This window comes from Bombus huntii, chromosome 13 (genome assembly GCF_024542735.1).
Source record: "Bombus huntii isolate Logan2020A chromosome 13, iyBomHunt1.1, whole genome shotgun sequence".
Classification (NCBI taxonomy): Eukaryota; Metazoa; Arthropoda; class Insecta; order Hymenoptera; family Apidae; genus Bombus; species Bombus huntii.
In genome coordinates, this window is record NC_066250.1 from 4,393,094 (window position 1) to 4,412,273 (window position 19,180).

General features: G+C 40.6%; 1 protein-coding gene and 1 long non-coding RNA gene across 9 annotated transcripts in view; both read left to right on the plus strand.

Annotated features, from left to right (window-relative positions):
• The first annotated feature begins 314 nt into the window (after positions 1 to 314).
• LOC126872741 (uncharacterized) lies at positions 315 to 3,009 on the plus strand. Its single transcript, XR_007692158.1, has 3 exons — positions 315 to 2,157; positions 2,307 to 2,447; positions 2,887 to 3,009. It is a non-coding gene; the product is annotated as an uncharacterized LOC126872741 (long non-coding RNA).
• Positions 3,010 to 4,662: 1,653 nt separating this feature from the next.
• LOC126872716 (transcription factor Sox-2-like) overlaps positions 4,663 to 19,180 on the plus strand; it is a 117,164-nt gene continuing 102,646 nt past the window's right edge. Inside the window, exons 1-3 of one of the 8 annotated variants that reach the window (XR_007692147.1) lie at positions 4,666 to 7,260; positions 9,448 to 9,648; positions 10,512 to 13,379. Coding sequence is in view for 5 of the 8 variants with exons in the window: in XM_050632839.1 (XP_050488796.1) it covers positions 5,897 to 7,260; positions 10,512 to 10,554 (1,407 nt within the window). In the remaining 3 variants the exon portion in view is untranslated. Of the gene's footprint in view, positions 7,261 to 9,447; positions 13,380 to 19,180 lie in introns of those variants that run through there. The other 7 variants (XM_050632839.1, XM_050632840.1, XM_050632836.1 and 4 more) reach the window with 7 other exon arrangements.

Consider the following 19,180-nt stretch of genomic DNA (forward strand, 5'->3'; position numbering starts at 1 on the left):
CAAGACGACCTTGCCCGTCTTATCGGACCAGCCATCTTCTCTCACTCGTGCATAATTGCAACAGCTTCTGAAATACAACTCTCTCTGCCGCCCTGGCGAGTTTTATTACGAAACTATACCATTACGAAATCTATGAAACATTTAGATTTTTCTTCTTATTATAGTTACTAATACGTCAGTATAGTAGGGTTTAGTAATACGTATTTCGAAAACGTTTCAACGAATAATTCAGTGTTATAAGCGTGTTATAAGAACACAGAATTTAAAAAAAGAATCAGATTATATATAATATATACTGTTAAAATTTATTTTTTTCGCTAACATCGTGTGTTGAACGCTTCTTTAAGAGAAAACCTGTCTGAATTGTATATTATTTGCATTTAGGATTAGCAAATAACAATAATTAATATCTGAAGACAAAGAAATCCAGATAAAGTTGAGTAGCCGATACAGGATAATCCGAAGAAGACAAAAGAACAAACAAACAAATAAATGGAAGAAGACCAACGATCGAATGGAAAATTATTGTGCCATTTTATCGAGAGCTGCATCGCTCGTAAATTACAACAACGACGATCATTCGTTCTTCACAAATCTCATTTAATATAGAACATTTAATTAATTAATTAATTAATTTATTTATTTATTTATTTATTTATTTATTTATTTATTTATTTATTTATTTATTTATTTATTTATTTATTAATAACTAACATATAACTAGTGAGAGTTAAAAGAAAATGAAGAAATGAAGTAAATATTGAGAATACTTATTTTTCGCCAAAGAGCCCTTAAGCTTACTCAGGTTATATTTCTACCCGAAGCAGGTAGGCAGTAAGGCATGAAATATTACAAATTTAGAAAAACTAAGAAGTATATTCTACGAAATAGAGGGCAATTTACCGAAGAAGGATGTACATCGTTAACGAATTTTGAATCGTAATTCTATGTCGTAACATAGAAAAATTGGTTGCGTTAAAAATGAAAATTACCGAACGAAATGGAAGAAGTGCCTCGATGTTTGTAAGAATATTGACAAAATTTCATTGTAATTCGCCAAAGAAACTCTGTCGATAGAACTCAATTATAAATAAACCAAAAATTTCATTCTAATTATATATCAGACCAGCATGATCCTAGATATCGGTAAAAGAAAGTAAAGTTTCGAAGCTTCAAAATGAAGATACTAATAGGGACGCTCGTTTCCTCGGCGATAATCTTCTTATCGCGTTTTTCTATCTAACACTTTATGACTGCTACCAGGCCGTCCTGTGCCCTTGACAAATTACATTTCTGATGACAACAAGTCATAAGTGACTCACAAGTTTTCACCACTGTGACACACACCCATATATTTACGACACCTTGAAACGGATTTCCCCAAGAAATTTCAGTGTTTCAGCGTTCTATGCTGAACAAGTAGCGGGTAACCAAGGAAGGGTAGAAAGAGAGAAAGAGAGGCGAAATAGGAGCAAGTATTCGTCGAAAATGAACGATACTGAACGTTGGAATAGAACTCTATCCGGCTGCCCCTATTCTCATTGTCGCTGACGCACAGTGCACACCGGGGTTGCGCTACGATTATCTATGACGCATTCTTCCATTATGCGTTTCGCTCTTTCTCTGGCTTTCTCCCGCGTCGATTCTCTCTGTCTTTGTCTGGCTAGTGGGCCGCGGCAACAGGTCCTACGCATGAGCCGCGCTTAAACGGAGTCGCATCGGCCGATGGAGGTTCTTTCAGGAATGGCTCGTGAGCCTCTTTGTGGATTTCACGAACGAGAGACGAAGAGGAAAGGCCGGAGGAACACCGGCGAGTTGAATGAAAAGGAGAAAAAAAAGAAAGAAGGAGAGAGAAAGAGAGAGAGAGAGAGAAAGTAAGGGGAACGAGAAGAGACAAGGAGAAAATGGGTCAAGTCGGTCGGATATAATGGGTGATTTGAATACGACGAAGCGCGACGCCAGCTAACGCGCCCGCAAACGGTAAATTAGCCGAGACGTTTCGCGGTTCGACGAAAGAACATGTATACTCACCGGTGTGATTAGACATCGTAGGAAATGTAATCGACCATGATGATTGATCTTTGTTAATAGTTTCAATATTTGTTCGATATTCACGAAAGTATTCGAACTCGTCGCGTAGAATTTTCATAGATTATCGTAGGACATTCGATTGACCACGATGAGCTAATCATTGCTAACATTTTCAATATCTGTATATTTAAGCATACGTAAATATTTTCAATATTCGTTCGATATTCACGAAAGTATTCGAACTCGTCGCGTAGAATTTTCATAGATTATCGTAGGACATTCGATTGACCACGATGAGCTAATCATTGCTAACATTTTCAATATCTGTATATTTAAGCATACGTAAATATTTTCAATATTCGTTCGATATTCACGAAAGTATTCGAACTCGTCGCGTAGAATTTTCATAGATTATCGTAGGACATTCGATTGACCACGATGAGCTAATCATTGCTAACATTTTCAATATCTGTATATTTAAGCATACGTAAATATTTTCAATATTCGTTCGATATTCACGAAAGTATTCGAACTCGTCGCGTAGAATTTTCACAGATTATCGTAGGACATTCGATTGACCACGATGAGCTAATCATTGCTAACATTTTCAATATCTGTATATTTAAGCATACGTAAATATTTTCAATATTCGTTCGATATTCACGAAAGTATTCGAACTCGTCGCGTAGAATTTTCACAGATTATCGTAGGACATTCGATTGACCACGATGAGCTAATCATTGCTAACATTTTCAATATGTGCATATTTAAGCATACGTAAATATTTTCAATATTCATTCGATATTCACGAAAATATTCGAACTCGTCGCGCAGAATTTTCATAGATTATCGTAGGACATTCGATTGACCACGATGAGCTAATCATTGCTAACATTTTCAATATGTGCATATTTAAGCATACGTAAATATTTTCAATATTCGTTTGATATTCACGAAAGTATTCGAACTCGTCGCGCAGAATTTTCACAGATTATCGTAGGACATTCGATTGACCACGATGAGCTAATCATTGCTAACATTTTCAATATGTGCATATTTAAGCATACGTAAATATTTTCAATATTCGTTCGATATTCACGAAAGTATTCGAACTCGTCGCGCAGAATTTTCACAGATTATCGTAGGACATTCGATTGACCACGATGAGCTAATCATTGCTAACATTTTCAATATGTGCATATTTAAGCATACGTAAATATTTTCAATATTCGTTCGATATTTACGAAAGTATTCGAACTCGTCGCGCAGAATCTTCATAGATTATCGTAGGACATTCGATTGACTACGATGAGCTAATCGTTGCTAACATTTTCAATATGTGCTTAATACGTGCTGAATATTCGCGAAAGCACTTGAGCTTATCGTAGAAAATGTTTACAGATATCATTCGTGTGATCAGGTATCGTAGAAAATGCATAGTATCTCTGTCAATACGTGTTTCACATTCACGGAAGCATTTACATAGGTAGGATAGAAAAATGTTGCTAAATAAATTTTATTAAATTTCTTTGACACTGCTGCGAGATATGAGAATCATTGTTATGGTGGTAAAGTTCGATATAAGTCGGAAAATGTATGCATATAGAAATCACGTTTCCTGTAAACGTGTACCTTTCCCAGATAACAAAATGAACGTTGAATTAATGTTAAAAACGAACTCGGTAAATTATATCAGGTATAATTGAACGTATATATTTAAATAATTCAATGGATAATTGGTTGTTCAAATACTTGCACGTGATACAACGAGAAATCTTGTAATTTCTATCTGGGTTCTAGATTTGCTTCAAACTTGACCAACGTTAATAACGATGCTCGTTACAGCGTCGACAAAAGTTCAAACCGTGTTTCATACCACGCACGATATATTCGCAAATAGTTTGCACGATAGATAGTTTGTCCCTAAATAGAAAATACGAGTTCTCGAGTCGCTGCAAGTCCTCGAAGCATCGCAAAGCATCGGAGAAAAAGGAAAAGAAATGAAAAAACGCTGGCGTGGCAAAAGTTAAACGATTCGTTTGCAATCGAAAATCTGGTTGGGATAAAAATAATTCCGACGAAGGCTACTTTCTACTAAAAAAATTACTGGTCAGGAAGAAAGCGCGATACGAGGCAAAACATCGATAAGATACGATAGCCTACGCAGTTAGAATGCACTTGCACGCGTACTCGCCAGTTCAGCGTAAAGTAACAGCGTGAAATTATTATCTCGACCAACGTTGCTGAAAGTTAAACCCTTGCAATATATACTCATCCTATGTTTTACAAGCGTATCGTCTCCACCTTTGACCCGGTCAAGCGATACTAAGAGCAAAACTAATTCGTTACGCCAGCCTCTAATCGCCTGTACCTATAACGAGCAAAAAAAACATACTATTGGGCCCTAAAACCAGCCATAACGTAGACAAATATTTGAATATTATTGCGCGTTGGTAAGGAAAATTCGAAGGTCACGGTAGAAATCGCACGTAGATGCGTTGGAAGAAGGAAATGTAAGGGTGAAAGAGAGTGCTGGGTGCGATAGAGAAAGGAGACGCGCGCTGTTCTAGCGTCCGGCGTTGACGAACGTTTCGTGAGTGTTTTGAGGGTGGAAAGCGGATAGGGGGGAGGGGGGGGTGAGAATGCTGGGCAGAAGAACGCGTGGACGAAACACTGGCGACCCGAAGAGCCGAAGGCAGAAACGGAGCGAGGCGAAGATCGCCAGGCGAGAGACGAACGCTCGTGCAGTTGGCAAAGAGGGAGCAAAAGAGAGAGAGCGAGAAAGCTGGGAAGAAAAAAGCGTGAGTCGAAGTGAGAAGCGACGAAGTGAGCGAACTTGGAGGGGTGCGGGGGAGGGGGTGAAAGCTATACCGCGAGAGGTCGTCGGGGTTGTTGGCATGACGTCACGGCGTAATGGCGCCGCCTTCGGCGTCGAAGGGAGCCGCGCGATTGGTCGAGAGAAATGATGGCAGGCTTGCGTGCCAATCGATTGCCGTTGGTAGGCTCGGGTCTGGTCCGACGGTCGGTTGGGTATGGTTGTTGGTAGCAAGGTAGGTAGGGTTGCTTAGAGAAGGGGCAGTGAGCGTCGAAAAACAGAGAGAGGGGGGACAGTCGCCTCGGCAGGAAGTGAGCCCCGAGAGTGGGACCCGAAGGCGAAATCCACAAATGCTCAGACAGTCAGTTCCCTCCGTAGAGAGAGGAGGTGTTGCTAAGAGTCGGTCTTGTTCTTCTGCATCTCTGCATTAGTACATAGGAATAAGAGTAGTAGTAGGAGAGAATTCGAACGGGGACAACTCAGTGAATCGAATAAAGCTTGCAACAGTGAACGCACAGAAATACGCGTGTAACGACGTAGGCGCGTCGAGAGGAGTCATCGGCGTCGATGTTATTATCTTGGACACAGTGAGAAGAGAAAGTACAGTGACAGTGAATAATCGTCGTCCGACGTGTAAACATTGGTTGTTGGTCGCTGGCGTTGAGAATCGTACGCGGACTCGTACGCAGCGCCGTGTCAAATCAGTATAGTGTTCCAGCAGTTTGGAAACGGTGTCGGTGGTTGTGTTGTCGCGCGTAAATTTCAACAAGTGGTGCAGTAATCGAAAGAAGTTAAAACAATCTCGTTTGACCGAGGGGGAATTGGACGGTACAGCTTCCATGTCACATAATCGAAGAGAAATAAGGAGCAATTCATTTGGTGCGTAGTATTCGCCAGATTCGAATTGCCGTCGTGGATTGACAGGAGACTCGGCGCGTCAACGTTTTTCGACAGTGCGCGACCGCGTCCTTCTCGGCGTTTCGTCGAATTTCTTGACGTCGAGTAGTACAAAAAAAAGGCAGCAAACTGTACGGGCACAGGGAGGAAGACATGCTTACGATGGAGTCTGACCTAAAAGGCGGCAGCCTACACGGTCAAATGCCACCTCACCCGCATCAAGGTGTTTCGCCAATGGGACACCATACCGGTGTATCACCGTACGGTACCCTCGGCTCCATAGTGCATAGCCCAGCATTATCAGGAAGTCCTCCGAGTACCGGAGGTTTAACTCTAGGTTTACAACATCATCATCAAACACCTCAACATCATTACACATCCATGCAGGCGGCACAACAGCAAAGCATGCATTCGCTGGCGCAACAAAACGCTGCACAACAACAGCAACATCACCCGCACCAGCAGCAACAGCAGCAGCAACAGCAGCAGCAGCAACCACCACCGCCTCAACATCATCAGGCACCGAACAACAATAACAATACCAGTAAGAACAACAACATCGACCGCGTGAAAAGGCCGATGAACGCGTTTATGGTGTGGTCCCGTGGCCAACGACGTAAGATGGCTCAAGAAAATCCAAAGATGCACAACTCAGAAATTTCGAAACGATTGGGTGCGGAGTGGAAACTTCTCAGTGAAACTGAAAAACGCCCATTCATTGATGAAGCGAAACGATTACGCGCGGTGCATATGAAAGAACATCCCGACTACAAATATAGACCACGCCGTAAAACAAAGACCTTGTTGAAGAAAGACAAATTCCCAATTGGAAGCGGAGTAGCCGGCGTCGGAGGTATGCTGGGCGTAGATCAGCGGCAAGTCGGTGCTACCGGTGGGCCGCAACAAGCTCAATTATCCCGTGATGTGTATCAAATGCCAAACGGTTATATGCCGAACGGATATATGATGCACGATCCCACAGCCGCTTATCAGCAGCACGTTGCGTATGGCGGTCACATGGGAGGCGCAGCAGCCGCTGCAGCTGCTTCTGCTGCTGGGTATCCCAGGTACGATATGGGCCATCACATGGGCGGTGGCAGTCCGAGTCCCATAAATAGCTATATGAACGGTTACGGTGGTTACGGCAGTGGCAGCGTACCAGGCGGATCCCCGTCACCGTACCATCAAACGCAGCCAGGATCGCAAATTTCCAGTCACAGTCCGAGCGGCAGTAGTATAAAATCCGAACCGACGAGTCCAGCGAGCGGCGGAATTCACACACCACCAACGGCAGCGTCGTCGACAAGCGCAGCTGGGGGGCAAGTTGTGAAACGGGAATACATGGGCCAGCAACAGAATCAGCAGGCGCAGGGTGATTTGAGACAAATGATCTCGATGTATCTGCCCCAGGGTGTCGAGCAAGGAGTCGTCCAGCACGGCGCCGGTGTCTATTCGCCTGGTCCGTCACCGGATCCGCTGGCACAGCATCATCCCTCAATACCGCCACTCGGTCACATGTAAGTTCAATTTTTTTGTTACTATTTTTTGCCTGCTTATGGGCCTACATTTAAACCTATGATCGTTATCTTGCTCGATGGATAAATGATACTTTTTTTAAATATAATTATAGTTGAATGTAGTTCGTTAATTGATTATCGATCGTTGAATGATCGAACGAGAATTCCGTAACTTTCCATCTAGCAGGACTCGATAGTATTTGTTGTTCCTTTTACATTGCCCTACAAGGGTAGGATAAACCTTGATCGAGTTGATTATGTCTTTTAGATCGATTAAGCTTAGATTTCACGTAAAATCCGTCCTCGCTACGTGCGATTGTATCTTTGCACGATAATCGTAGTTGCATCATGGTTAACCATCGAGAAAGACGCTCTCGGTTTATCCTTTTCCCTCAGTAGTATTAAGTTATCCGAAAAGTTGCTTTCGTTTCATAAGGTGATAATAGATGAACGACAATTACTGTTTTATGTTATTTTATTGAATTAGGCAGTATGATCCATTTCGTTCTATTTTTATTATTATGTTTGTGCATAATTTAATAATCTAATATAAAACAGAAAACACAGTGCATCTATTATTTCCTTATAAAACGGAAGAAACTTTTCAGACAACCTAAAATATAGCTTGTGTCCACGTTCGAGCTTCCAAGCAAACTAAAGAAACTGTCGGAAAGAACGACAACCGTTTAGTAAAGAAATCGTACGACGGAATCATCCATGTTTATCATAAATATATAACGTTGAAAAAAAAACAACTTCGAACGTGGTACGAGCGATCGCGAGCGATTTGGAGCTGATTTAAAGCCGAATCGATCGCATCTCGTAGTAACTACCCGTAAAGCAACACCCCCGCTTGCCATCCGCAAATCTAGCGCCTTTGCATTTTCACGCTATCATTCACCGCGACATTTCTACTTCTGGACCCTGATGATCAGTCCTCAGTACGGAACAATTAGCGCCGTTATCAGAAATCCCATGCTAGTCACCGCTATAATCCGAGATAATGGCGAGTAACTAGCAGACTACGTAACAAGATTACGCGAGCTATCCCCAATCGAACAATCTATCGAGTGTAAATCAACACAATGGTTAGCAGCTAAATAAGACAGCGTCGTTTTATCCCATTCGTTTTAACCGAACCATCGCAAATTTCGCCTGCAAAGCAATCTCTTTCTAAACAGATATTTTTCTTCCTCCTGTTATTCTGCTTCTTGCCGAAACGATGTACTCGAACGTGATAAAAGAGAGTGGGCGTTCTTGTTCTTCGCCGCACCTTACTGCTTTAATTCGGTTGGAAGAATGATCACGTTTCGGATGCCGGGTTAGATGAAACGTTTAGAAATGTTAGGACGCGTTCACTCGATCAATCAGACGATCGACGAGATTAATTCATCGTGGGAGCGTGATAGAATCGCGCGCGAAACCAGCGATATTTTGCAAGATTTACGAAGACGATCTAGCAACGACGCGCTAGATAAACAACGAGACTCGTCCGATGTCGTAAGAACATCGTGCGAAGTGATATCTATTGCGATGTTAAGCTATCTTTCCCTCTCATGTCCTTTCTTTCTTTATTTCTTTCTCTTCATACGTACTTTCCTTTTGTTCCGTTATGCACGATAGCCGATAAAATTCTTTTCCTCTTTTCACATTTCTTCCGTAGCTTCTCTTATTTCTCTTATAACCCGTTTTATATGCACCTTCTTTCGATATTACGAAATGTCCGTTTTGATACCGCGTCGCGATCATCTGCTCTAGGGTCCAGAACGTAGGGAATTTCGAATGGTTTACACTTAAGATTTATTTCTCGTGGGTCAATGAATTGGTGGGATGATTGTTGAGTTTAAACGTGTCGAGCTTCGTGGATTGAGTCAAGAGAAACCTCATCGACCATTTTTATTTTCTCCCCACTACTCTGTTCCGGATCACCAATGTCGGTCGTATCATTTTTTCTTCCTCCCCCCTGTTTTTTTACCTTTTCTTTCCACTCGCGATCGTTTCGTTTCGGGGAACACGATCGATCGAGAATTTTAATCTCCGTGCGAGTTTGGACTCCGATGGTGTCGGAGAAACGAGAGAACAACTTCTGACCAACGGTGAGTGCTTCTTCTGACTCATACTATCGACGCGAGAACACAGTTACAAGAGACAATCCCAATTCCTAACGCAAAACCAATAATATCGTAGGATAGCTTAAAATGTCGGGCATGGAAGGACAGCTGTTCGCCCGGACATCAAAATACGCTACGAAATCTTACGATTAAACAACAGAATAAAGAAAAAAAGGACTAATGAGAAGTGATGCGAACGAGAAAGTAGGGGCCTAGACGAGATCGCAAGGGGTTTGTCGCAATTACGGAAGGAAATTTCACTAACAAATACACTAGGGTAAAAAGTATCCAATAGAGATTAAGTTATGCCTAAGATCGATTCCTTTGGTATGCGCAACTTAACGCGGTGATAGTTTGAAAATATTTTCTTAAAAATATCAGGTTAAAATTAAAAAAAAAAGATAAAAAATAAAAAAAGAAAAAAAAATAAAGGATCGTAGGTTAAGACGATTGCGCAATCGAGAAACTACAGGACCGTGGGGGGGGGGCTGGGTGGCATCCCGAAGTTTTTCGCCATGTCGGTATGAAATTTGCATCGTAGATTAAACAGAAAAAATCGCATCGTATATAATTTGTCGCCATTACCAAAGAAAATTTGACTAGCGAATGAACGAGGTTAGAGAGTGTGGAATAAAGATTAAGTTATACCTGAAATTAGTTCCTGTGGTATGTGCGACTTAACGCGCTAACCGTTTGTCAATATTTTGCTAAAGATATCTGGTAAGAGTGAAAATAAAAATGAAAAATACGGGATAACAAAGGGGTCGAGTGGTTAAAACGATTGCGCAATCGAGAAGCTTCGAGATCGGTAGGAAATTCGCCTCGCAGATAAACTAAAGGCGGGATCGCATATAGTTTGTCACCATTACCGAGGGGGGAAATTTGACTAACGAATGAACGAGGCTAGAAATAGATTTAAATCTTGAATAGAGCTAGGTAAGTACGAAACAGGTAAAATAAAAATAGCGATAAAAAAAAACTGTAAAAATGTAAATAAAAGAAAAGAAAGGGGCGGGTTAAAGCAGTTGCGCTACCAGGAATCTAATAGATCGCAAGAATATGGGTGACGCGGAAAATATTTTTTCGCAAAACAGAAAGAATGATGAATCATAAAATCAATTAAGAAAAAATGGTTTACAGTGACCTGCCCTACCAAGATTTGGGGGATATGTTACGCGTATGATGTACCGTGGATTCGAGGGAGGCTATCGGCGTTCGACACAAATCGAATACACAAAGGACAAGCAACAGACAGGGGGAACTACGCCGATTTCTTTTGAAAGATCCTTGTTTGCAGTTATACATTCTTGGCAAGTGGACAACGAGTTCTGTTTATTCCTTCAAATTTGCGACAAATCCGCGCTTTTACGGTCCCTATTTTCTTCGTACACCGTTTACAAGAGAGAGGGACAGAAAAATAGCGCTAGTATGTGTATGAATTAGATTATAAACGTGACCGCGCATCGACGACTAATATAAAGTTGACTTACGCCCGGCCCCTGAGGTGCTCTCACTTTGCGATGCAAAAAGGATTGAAACAGAGATCGATCGAATCGAGGAAAGTCGTCGATTCGCGTCAATTTATAATAGATGGTAAATTAGTATTAGGTTGCCCGAAAAGTATCTTTCGTTTCATAAGGTGACAATAGATGAACAATAATTTCTGTTATATTATTTTATTGAATTAGGTATGATTCATTTAGTTCTATCTCTATTACTATGTTCGTGCATAATTCAATAAATTAATATAAAACAAAATACATTGTGCTCCATTATTTCTTTATGAAACGAAAGAAACATTTCGGACAACCTAATATCTTCCAACGGAGAATGATAACGGTGAGAAAGAGAGAAAACGTGAGATGATCGAGCCTCCTACTGTGATAAAATATTAGAGAAAAGGAAAACTAATGGCTGAAACGTAAATAACAGCTATATAGAAAATTTTCAGGGTATAGTCGTCGCGATATGAAAGGGAATGGGGAAAGTGATAGAAATCACAGAACAGGGTACATGTAAAGAAGTGGTGACAGAGAATAAGGAACTGTACATATATGTATACAAATTTACATAAAAAAAAATATATATATATATTATATATGCAGATATAGAAGCTCGTGTATATTTTCCGCGTTAACAATAATTTTTCTCTTATTCGTATAGTGACGTCTCGTTCGACGTCGATATAATTTTCACTCACTCTATCGTTTCTATCGTGGTCGTTCTCCGCACATTTTTAAGATCGCTCTAATTGTCATGAAAGAACGATAAATGAACTAATAGGTAAAGTACGACACAAACAAGTGTTATACATATACGAAAGATAGAAATAGGAAATGAGAAAGAAAGAGTGCAGTGGTATGAATGACCGCGGAAAAGTTCACATGACGATTATTTGCGTGAGATGACCTGGTCGAAATTGACATATAGACGCGGTTTTATAGATGTTCATCGATCGCAATAGTGTGAATGGTTCAAAAGGATAAGTAGCATAGAAATTTATTGTATATATCATTAAACTTAATTTTGTAAACATAGCTCCCGCCGATCGGAACAGCACTAGAAATGTTGTCCGGGAAACTGTGTTCATATGGAAATACGGGGATAATACCTTAACAGACTTTATGGTTATCAACCTTGCAGATAGATTATTTATGGTCAATGCCCCTTTTCCTTTTTAGTTTTTATCGCATCTTATTCAATTTTATTTATTTCTTTTAAATGCTTCGTGATCCGGATACGTTCATGATTATAAATTATATTTTATTTTATCCTTTTCTAAAATTACTTATGCTTATTCAAATCATTATAATCATTAATATTATTACATGTTGTAGTCATTATAACTTTCGTCGATCCTCGAACCTATCAATAAATCTTTCTATTTTTTTAATCCTGTTCAAACGTCCGGTACTTTTCGAATTTCGATTAATACATATGTATATATATATCGCATATATGTGTTTGTACTCTGTAGACTATACCGTTCCGGGAATCAACAAATTGCATCCGATATGCGATGAAAACTAATGGAGGACGACGAAAAATTAGAAATAAGAAACTATTAGGTAAAGAGATACGAGTAAATTTTGCCACGCTTCCTTGAATTATAAGTTGGATCAATCGTAGCAGATTCCGTGGTATAACTGCGTCGTGGTTTATTGTAAGAGATTTTTAAAATTATCGATTGATTGACGAAACTTCACTGCGCTAACTTTCCAGATATTTTAGCGGGCCAATTACTCGATTTATAGTATTTTAAGAGTTTTAGACGAAGCTTCTCCAATATTTTAAATTTCTCCGTATCGCTTACTGCGAAATCCGATCGAGAGAAAGAGGAGCGTATATATTATATCTTTGTGTATTTTTATTCTTATTTCATTTTCTTTGAATTACCAAAAAGAAGATATTTTTATTTCATTTTCTTCTTCAAAATACCAAAAAAAGTAATTCTTATTTTTTTCTTTGAATTACCAAAAAAAAAAAAGATATTTTTATTTAATTTTCTTCGTCGAAATACAAAAAAAAAATAAGAATTATTTTTATAAAAAAATAATTTTTATTTTTTTCTTCTTCGAATTATCAAAAAAAAGTAACTTTTATTTTTTTTCTTTTTCTTCCAATTACCAAAATAGTATTTTTCTTTCCTTTTTTTTTTTTTTTTTGAAGAACTATGAAACAATATTCCTGTCTTCAAAATATCACTTTTGAAATTATTTGATATCATTACCCTAGAAAATCTAATAGTGTTTCCAGAAACAGTAAAGAAAAAGATATAATCGTCATCCTCCGTTCGTTTTTGAAACAATAACTACACAATCTTGTCATATGAGAGTGCAAAACGAAGAAAAAAGAAGAAAGATATTTGTACAAATTATTGAATAATTATAACCGTGCGAATTTTTAAGTCCGTTACGCTTTGTATTGTAAATATATTCACCATGGCAACGATAGGTCATGGTGATCCTACTTTATATAGAATATATCTATATACTAATTGTAATTAGATCATCTGTGTTTCATTTTTTCTATGCAATTTCCACCGACAAACCCATTGAAAGAATATCGAAGAGCCAAAGATACGAATCAGGTAACCGAGTCTTCCACGGAAGAACGATTTGACTCTTGTGTGTACTTTGCATGCATCCTCTGCGTGAATTCTTTACAAGTTTTTCCTCTGTCCTATCTATCTTTCTGTCATCTTTCGATCATCCCAGCAACGTCAATACGAGTGAAACGATTTCAATCTTCCAACCGATCTAACGGCTAGAATACTAGTAACTTTCAGAAATATTTCGACGATAATCTAAACGTACGCTCGCGCTCGACAATATCCTAGTTGCTCTTCTATATCAAAATTACATACCAGGAATTGGAAGGATGGATGGCTGAGAATTACGTTTTCGTGCGCGACAACGATTCAGAACGTGCAGAGTAAATTTATCGAAGCTACTTACGAGAGTTACGAGAAAATTATATATTCAGATAGCCGAAAAGTGATAGAAATTAAAATCGCGAGGAATCGTAAAGAAACGTCATCGACGATAAAAATGATAATCAGGATATCGCGACGTGATAAGAATCCGCGAAGAAGTTGTCACGTTGTGATCCAACTTTAGAATTCAAGTAATTCTCTGCCAAATTCTACGATAATGGGAACGTGAATTTCTAACTGAGACGATCAGAATCGACGATTAGGTAACAGCGGTCCGAGGCAGAAGTCCGTGAAGTTGTCAATTCGCGATCCAACGTCAGAGTTAGAGCAATATACCGAAAAATTTCACAATGCACGAAACGTAAATTCCCGAACGAACGATTAACGTCGACGATTAGCTATCGCTGCGAGGCAAGAATTCGCGACGAAGGCGTGGATTCACGAACGAACGGCGCTGGTAACGAGACGATTTGAATTTTTCAGTATCCTTTTCCTCGCTGAATAGCTGTTTTTATTTGCGAGCTCGGCTCATAGCCACCGCGAAATGTCCCAATAAATATAACGCTCGGCACGGACGAGTGGAGACATTAATTCGCGCCAATAAATATTCCCATCGTTCCGGCACATAAACCTGGCGTTTGTCATATACACGCAGTCATTTCGGTTAAAAGGCATTCCCTGTGCCACTGAATGCAAATGCGAGTGCTCGTTGTGCGTGCCGTAGGGTCTCTAAAGTGCTTTCAATTACGTGTTCCACCTAATGTCCTGGCCTGGAGGGCCGTTTTCCTATGTTTTGCATAACCGGGATTTTCAAGTGTTTCACGCCCCACGAGGACGCGCGACGCGTCGCGCCGCGCCGCGCCGCGCGGCAAGTCGCCTCCGACACGCTCCAGTCCACCAGCTACTTCTTTATCCTGATATTTTTTATTTTTTGTCTCTCTCTCTCTTTCTATTTTCTGCCTCTAACGAGCATTCCTAGCTTTCTTGCCTCTTTCGTCGGTTCTTCCTTTCTCCCTTTGTTTCATTCTCTATTCCCAATTTTTCTCGCTGTGTCGACAAAGCTGCAAAGTGCGTGGCGGCAATTGCAGCACGCGCAGGGCAAAAGAGCGTAATTACCGGGGCAAAATCCCATTTTGGTGCATTTTTCGTGGCAATAACGCGCACTTTGGCGGCAAACGTCGAGCTTTCGTTTGTAACCTACCTTTCTTTGTCTTCTCGTGCTTTTTTAATCGGACTTTTTCTTCTCTGCATGCATCTTCACCGTTGCATCGTCTAACGGCAACCATTTGGTCGGACGATTAATTTTCGCCGCGTTTTGCATACACACGATCTGTCGTTATCTACCGCAGAGCCGGCACATTCGCGCGTTTCATTGGACGATGCAATATCGTCCTATTTGCAACGTGTACTGAACGCTCGATAAGGAGCACTTGTTTGTTACGGCGATGGAAACGACGGTCGAACAGCTGCACACGGAACACGCGAAATATCCCAAGTACGTCCCGTTGCATCTTCAATAGCGTCTATGGTTTAACGATGTACTCGATCGTTGGCTCGTTAAGCGACCGCTAGAAAAAGAGGAGAAAAGAAATATAAAAACACTCGCTGTCTTTCCGTACGCGGATTTATATTGCTGAAACACGACCTGTTTCGCAGATAGCTATCAATTGATCAAGTTACACGCCATAGCAACACGAAAATCCATGCCGTTGAAACGATCGACTCCTCGTACGCGATATCTATCCGTAACAACAAACAATCGTAAAAGTAAAAATCCCTCTTACTACGTTTTTACTCGATAAATTAATTTCTAGCGAGAAACGAAGAAGGAATCGAGGTTCGATTAAATTCGGCTCTCACGGTTTCTCTAAGACCGTCGTGTAAAAATTCACATGACGGAACAAACTTTTTACCACTGTCAATTATACGAAAAAACTCGTAATACAGTCGCTAACGATTATCTAGAGTGGCGAATTTCTAACGAAACGTGCCTGTGAAAAAATATCTCGGACATTCGAATCGTGTGGTTCACCGGGGGCAAAAAGCCGGGGCGTGCAGAATCGCCGGTGATTGGACCAATTTTTTCTCGCTTTCAATTAGAAGGTGGCCGCGTTTTGATCGCGACGATGCGATCCGCGTTAATAAATTATGAGAGATCCGTTCGAGCGGAACGATTTTTCGCCGTGGCCGGCTATTAACGCGCTCAACAAAAAAAAAAAAAAAAAAGAAAAAAAAAGAAAAGAAAGAAAGAAAAGGAAACAGCTGTCCGTAAGTGAGCGTATAACTCTTTCCCCGCTAGTCTCGCCCGTCACGCCGGAATTCATTTCCCGCCGCGTTTCCCTCGCTGGGAACCGTGTCCCGCGTCGCGTCTCGCGATGCCCGCGAGTCTTAAAACCCCATAACGCCCACACGGTGTCCCGCACCTGACTCTATTTCTCGGCTGATTTACACCGCCTCTGGCCAAGTTGCCCGAGGGTATGTTTGCGCATACATTAGCGAAGAATTTTCTCGGTTCGCGGCGAACGGTTCGCAGTGGCAAAGGGAAACGGCATTGATAAAGCTATCTCCTGAATAGAGCCGCTCTTGCTAACCCGTGACCATTTAATTAATTGCCCGGCCAGCCAACAACGTTCCGACGCGTGATTAATCTTCGCGCCAAGGTCGTAGGCTTCTCCTTACCGGAATCGAAAAAACTCTCTAATTGAAACGTACGAACTCCCCTTTCGGAATTTTAATTCGGCCACGATCCCGCCGCGCTGGCTCTGGAATGCCGGACTTGGACTGTGTACCGCAGTCCCTTTCAAACTCTGCTTCTATTCCTATGGAAAATCTACCACGTACTAGTTTGCCTTTTACGCGTGATTATGGCAGCCTCGAGATAATTTAGGAGCCCGGCAAAATAGTTTCCTCTGGTTGAAGAACGAGCAACTTTCACCCCGGCGCCAAAACGAGAAAAGCGACTTGGATATTTCGAAATCTTTTGTGGATGTACGCTGGCTCGCGAAAGTGTTTGTACATTTCATATGACGCGCGTGTGTCATGTAAAACATTTTGAAGATAACACCACGATTGTCGTGGTTATATTGGTAAAGTTTCGAAAGCGTTCTGAAAATATAGATTGAAATTACGCGACATCTATTGCAAGCATATATCCAGTGAAGAATTAATATACAACGTAAACATGCGATAGCTGTTAAATATTCTCACTGAACGTTCAAGTTTATTAATATAATAGACAAACGACTGTTTAAATACTCTTCAGGCTTGCACCTATCAATTTTACCAAGTTTGTAAATCTTGTCGATATAATTACGATAATCGAGGTTGACAATAGCGCTAAGAAAATTGATATATTCGTAAAAGGTTTCTATAATTGATCGAATACATTTACGTGCTACCGAATCGATAGAATTCAGGCGGCTCGTCCAAATAAACGGATTCCTATAAACGAAATTCCACCGCGATTTAAGTATCGCTGCTTCTGTCAAACGTTAAATATGATATAACATCGGAGAAACCATAAATCTCGACTCGCTCGGTTGGCACGTGGTTGATCGACGAAAAAAAGAAAAAAGGAGTATCCCCTCGTGGATACGTGGAAGGTATCGCGGTTTGCTTCTCCCTTTCTCGGCTCTCCTGGCCCGGGTTAACCCCCGAGTAAGATAATATTCACGGCCAATTACCTAAAACGCACTCCTTATGGAGGCGCGCAGAGTTATTGGCAGGCTGCCACCGTGCAATCGAGTATCCGGTGTGAAACGACCTTGTTATTAACGTTCAAGTAAGCTTTACCAGCCAATAACCCTGTGTGCCTGGGTCCAAAAGGATTCGTCGATCCTCACGCGATACTTTGCGCCACAGGGGCCAATTAGTTGATTACCTGCCAACTACTCTATTCAAAATCTCAAGCTTTAACCTGTCTGTTTAATAAAATCCTTATTTCCTTAATAGACGAAATTATATTGATCTACCTAATTATAAGAATATGTTCGATCGACTTTCGCATACAGATTAATCTTCGAATGTAAAAAATTTATTTCTCTATATACTCGTCCGATTTCTTTCGTGCTGCAGTTCTTCGTTCTCATCGTTTTTCCACGCTGGCCGTGTTTATGGCACGAGCAGGACAGTTATGGGAACGAACGGCCGTCATCGAGAATCCAAAGGGACCATTCCAATTTGTTAATTGGCACGATAACGTACGCGATCGTATTTTCGAGTGGGAAACGGCCTCGCCGCCGTATTATCGCCTCGTTTTTGCGTTTCGTGTTCGCCTTGCATTTATTTGCACATGCTGCCCGCACTGATTAAGCTCCTTAATCTGTAGATTGGCTGCCTGTGTCGCAAGTGTGCTGCACATGGAAAAAACTCGCTTGCAATTCCACGGCGACCAAATATTTTCGTAGCTCTGTGTCAATCTTTTTCCCATCAAGTTTCTCGAATTTCTTCGCAGATATTTCCTAAAAGTTGACAATTCTTCAGAAAATGTTGGAAAGTTCTTCCAAGGCCGGCGCAAGGCAGGTTCAGCGGGTTCGTCGGAACTCGGCCCAGCGTTTCGAGAGACCTCGCGGTCTACGAAAATTATCCAATTAAAAAACACCGATTTTGATACTATTAACAGATGCAAGACATTTTTCTAGTAGCGATGGTTTTAATTTAAAGGAGTGACAAAAATCATCAAAGTTCAGTGTAACTCCATAAAGTCCTTATATCCTGGAAACTACTTTAGATAAAAAAAATCCAAGCGCTTTCAGAGAAATGTAATTTTTAAAGAAATTAAACTACATCGATAGTTTTTTGCAAAAGTCATATTACATGATTACAGATTTTGTACTTTAATTCAATTTTTCCCCCTTGAAAGCGAATTATCGATGCGAAAAAATATTACTTGGATTTGTTTAAAAAAACTGCTTAAAAAATAGAGATTGTATTATTATTTAATATTCCTATAAAAAATACATAACATGTAACAGCATTTGTAGATAAATAATTCCTCGTTGTAAGATTTAAGTGCAAGATTTGAATATGTATTTAAGCCCCGCAAAAGTTTCGAATTCGGCCCTGCGAAAGATCACGCCGGTCCTGAGTTCTTCCAAGCTCTTTCACCAAAATGTATCGTAACTATCCAGTTTATCAGTTGCAAGGAGGTACCATTTTCACAATCACGTCACCCATTTCAACCTTTCATCCGAATCTTACATCCTCTCGAAAAGCATATGGTCAGAAGAATATTCGAGATAAGCCGAGCAATTTGTCAAACTTCGTTATTAAGCAGTTTGCATCCGAAAATAAACTATTTGACTTGCTTTTACTCTCGTGACGAATAGTGAAATACACGGTACATACATTGATAACTGGACAGATGTGCGATATA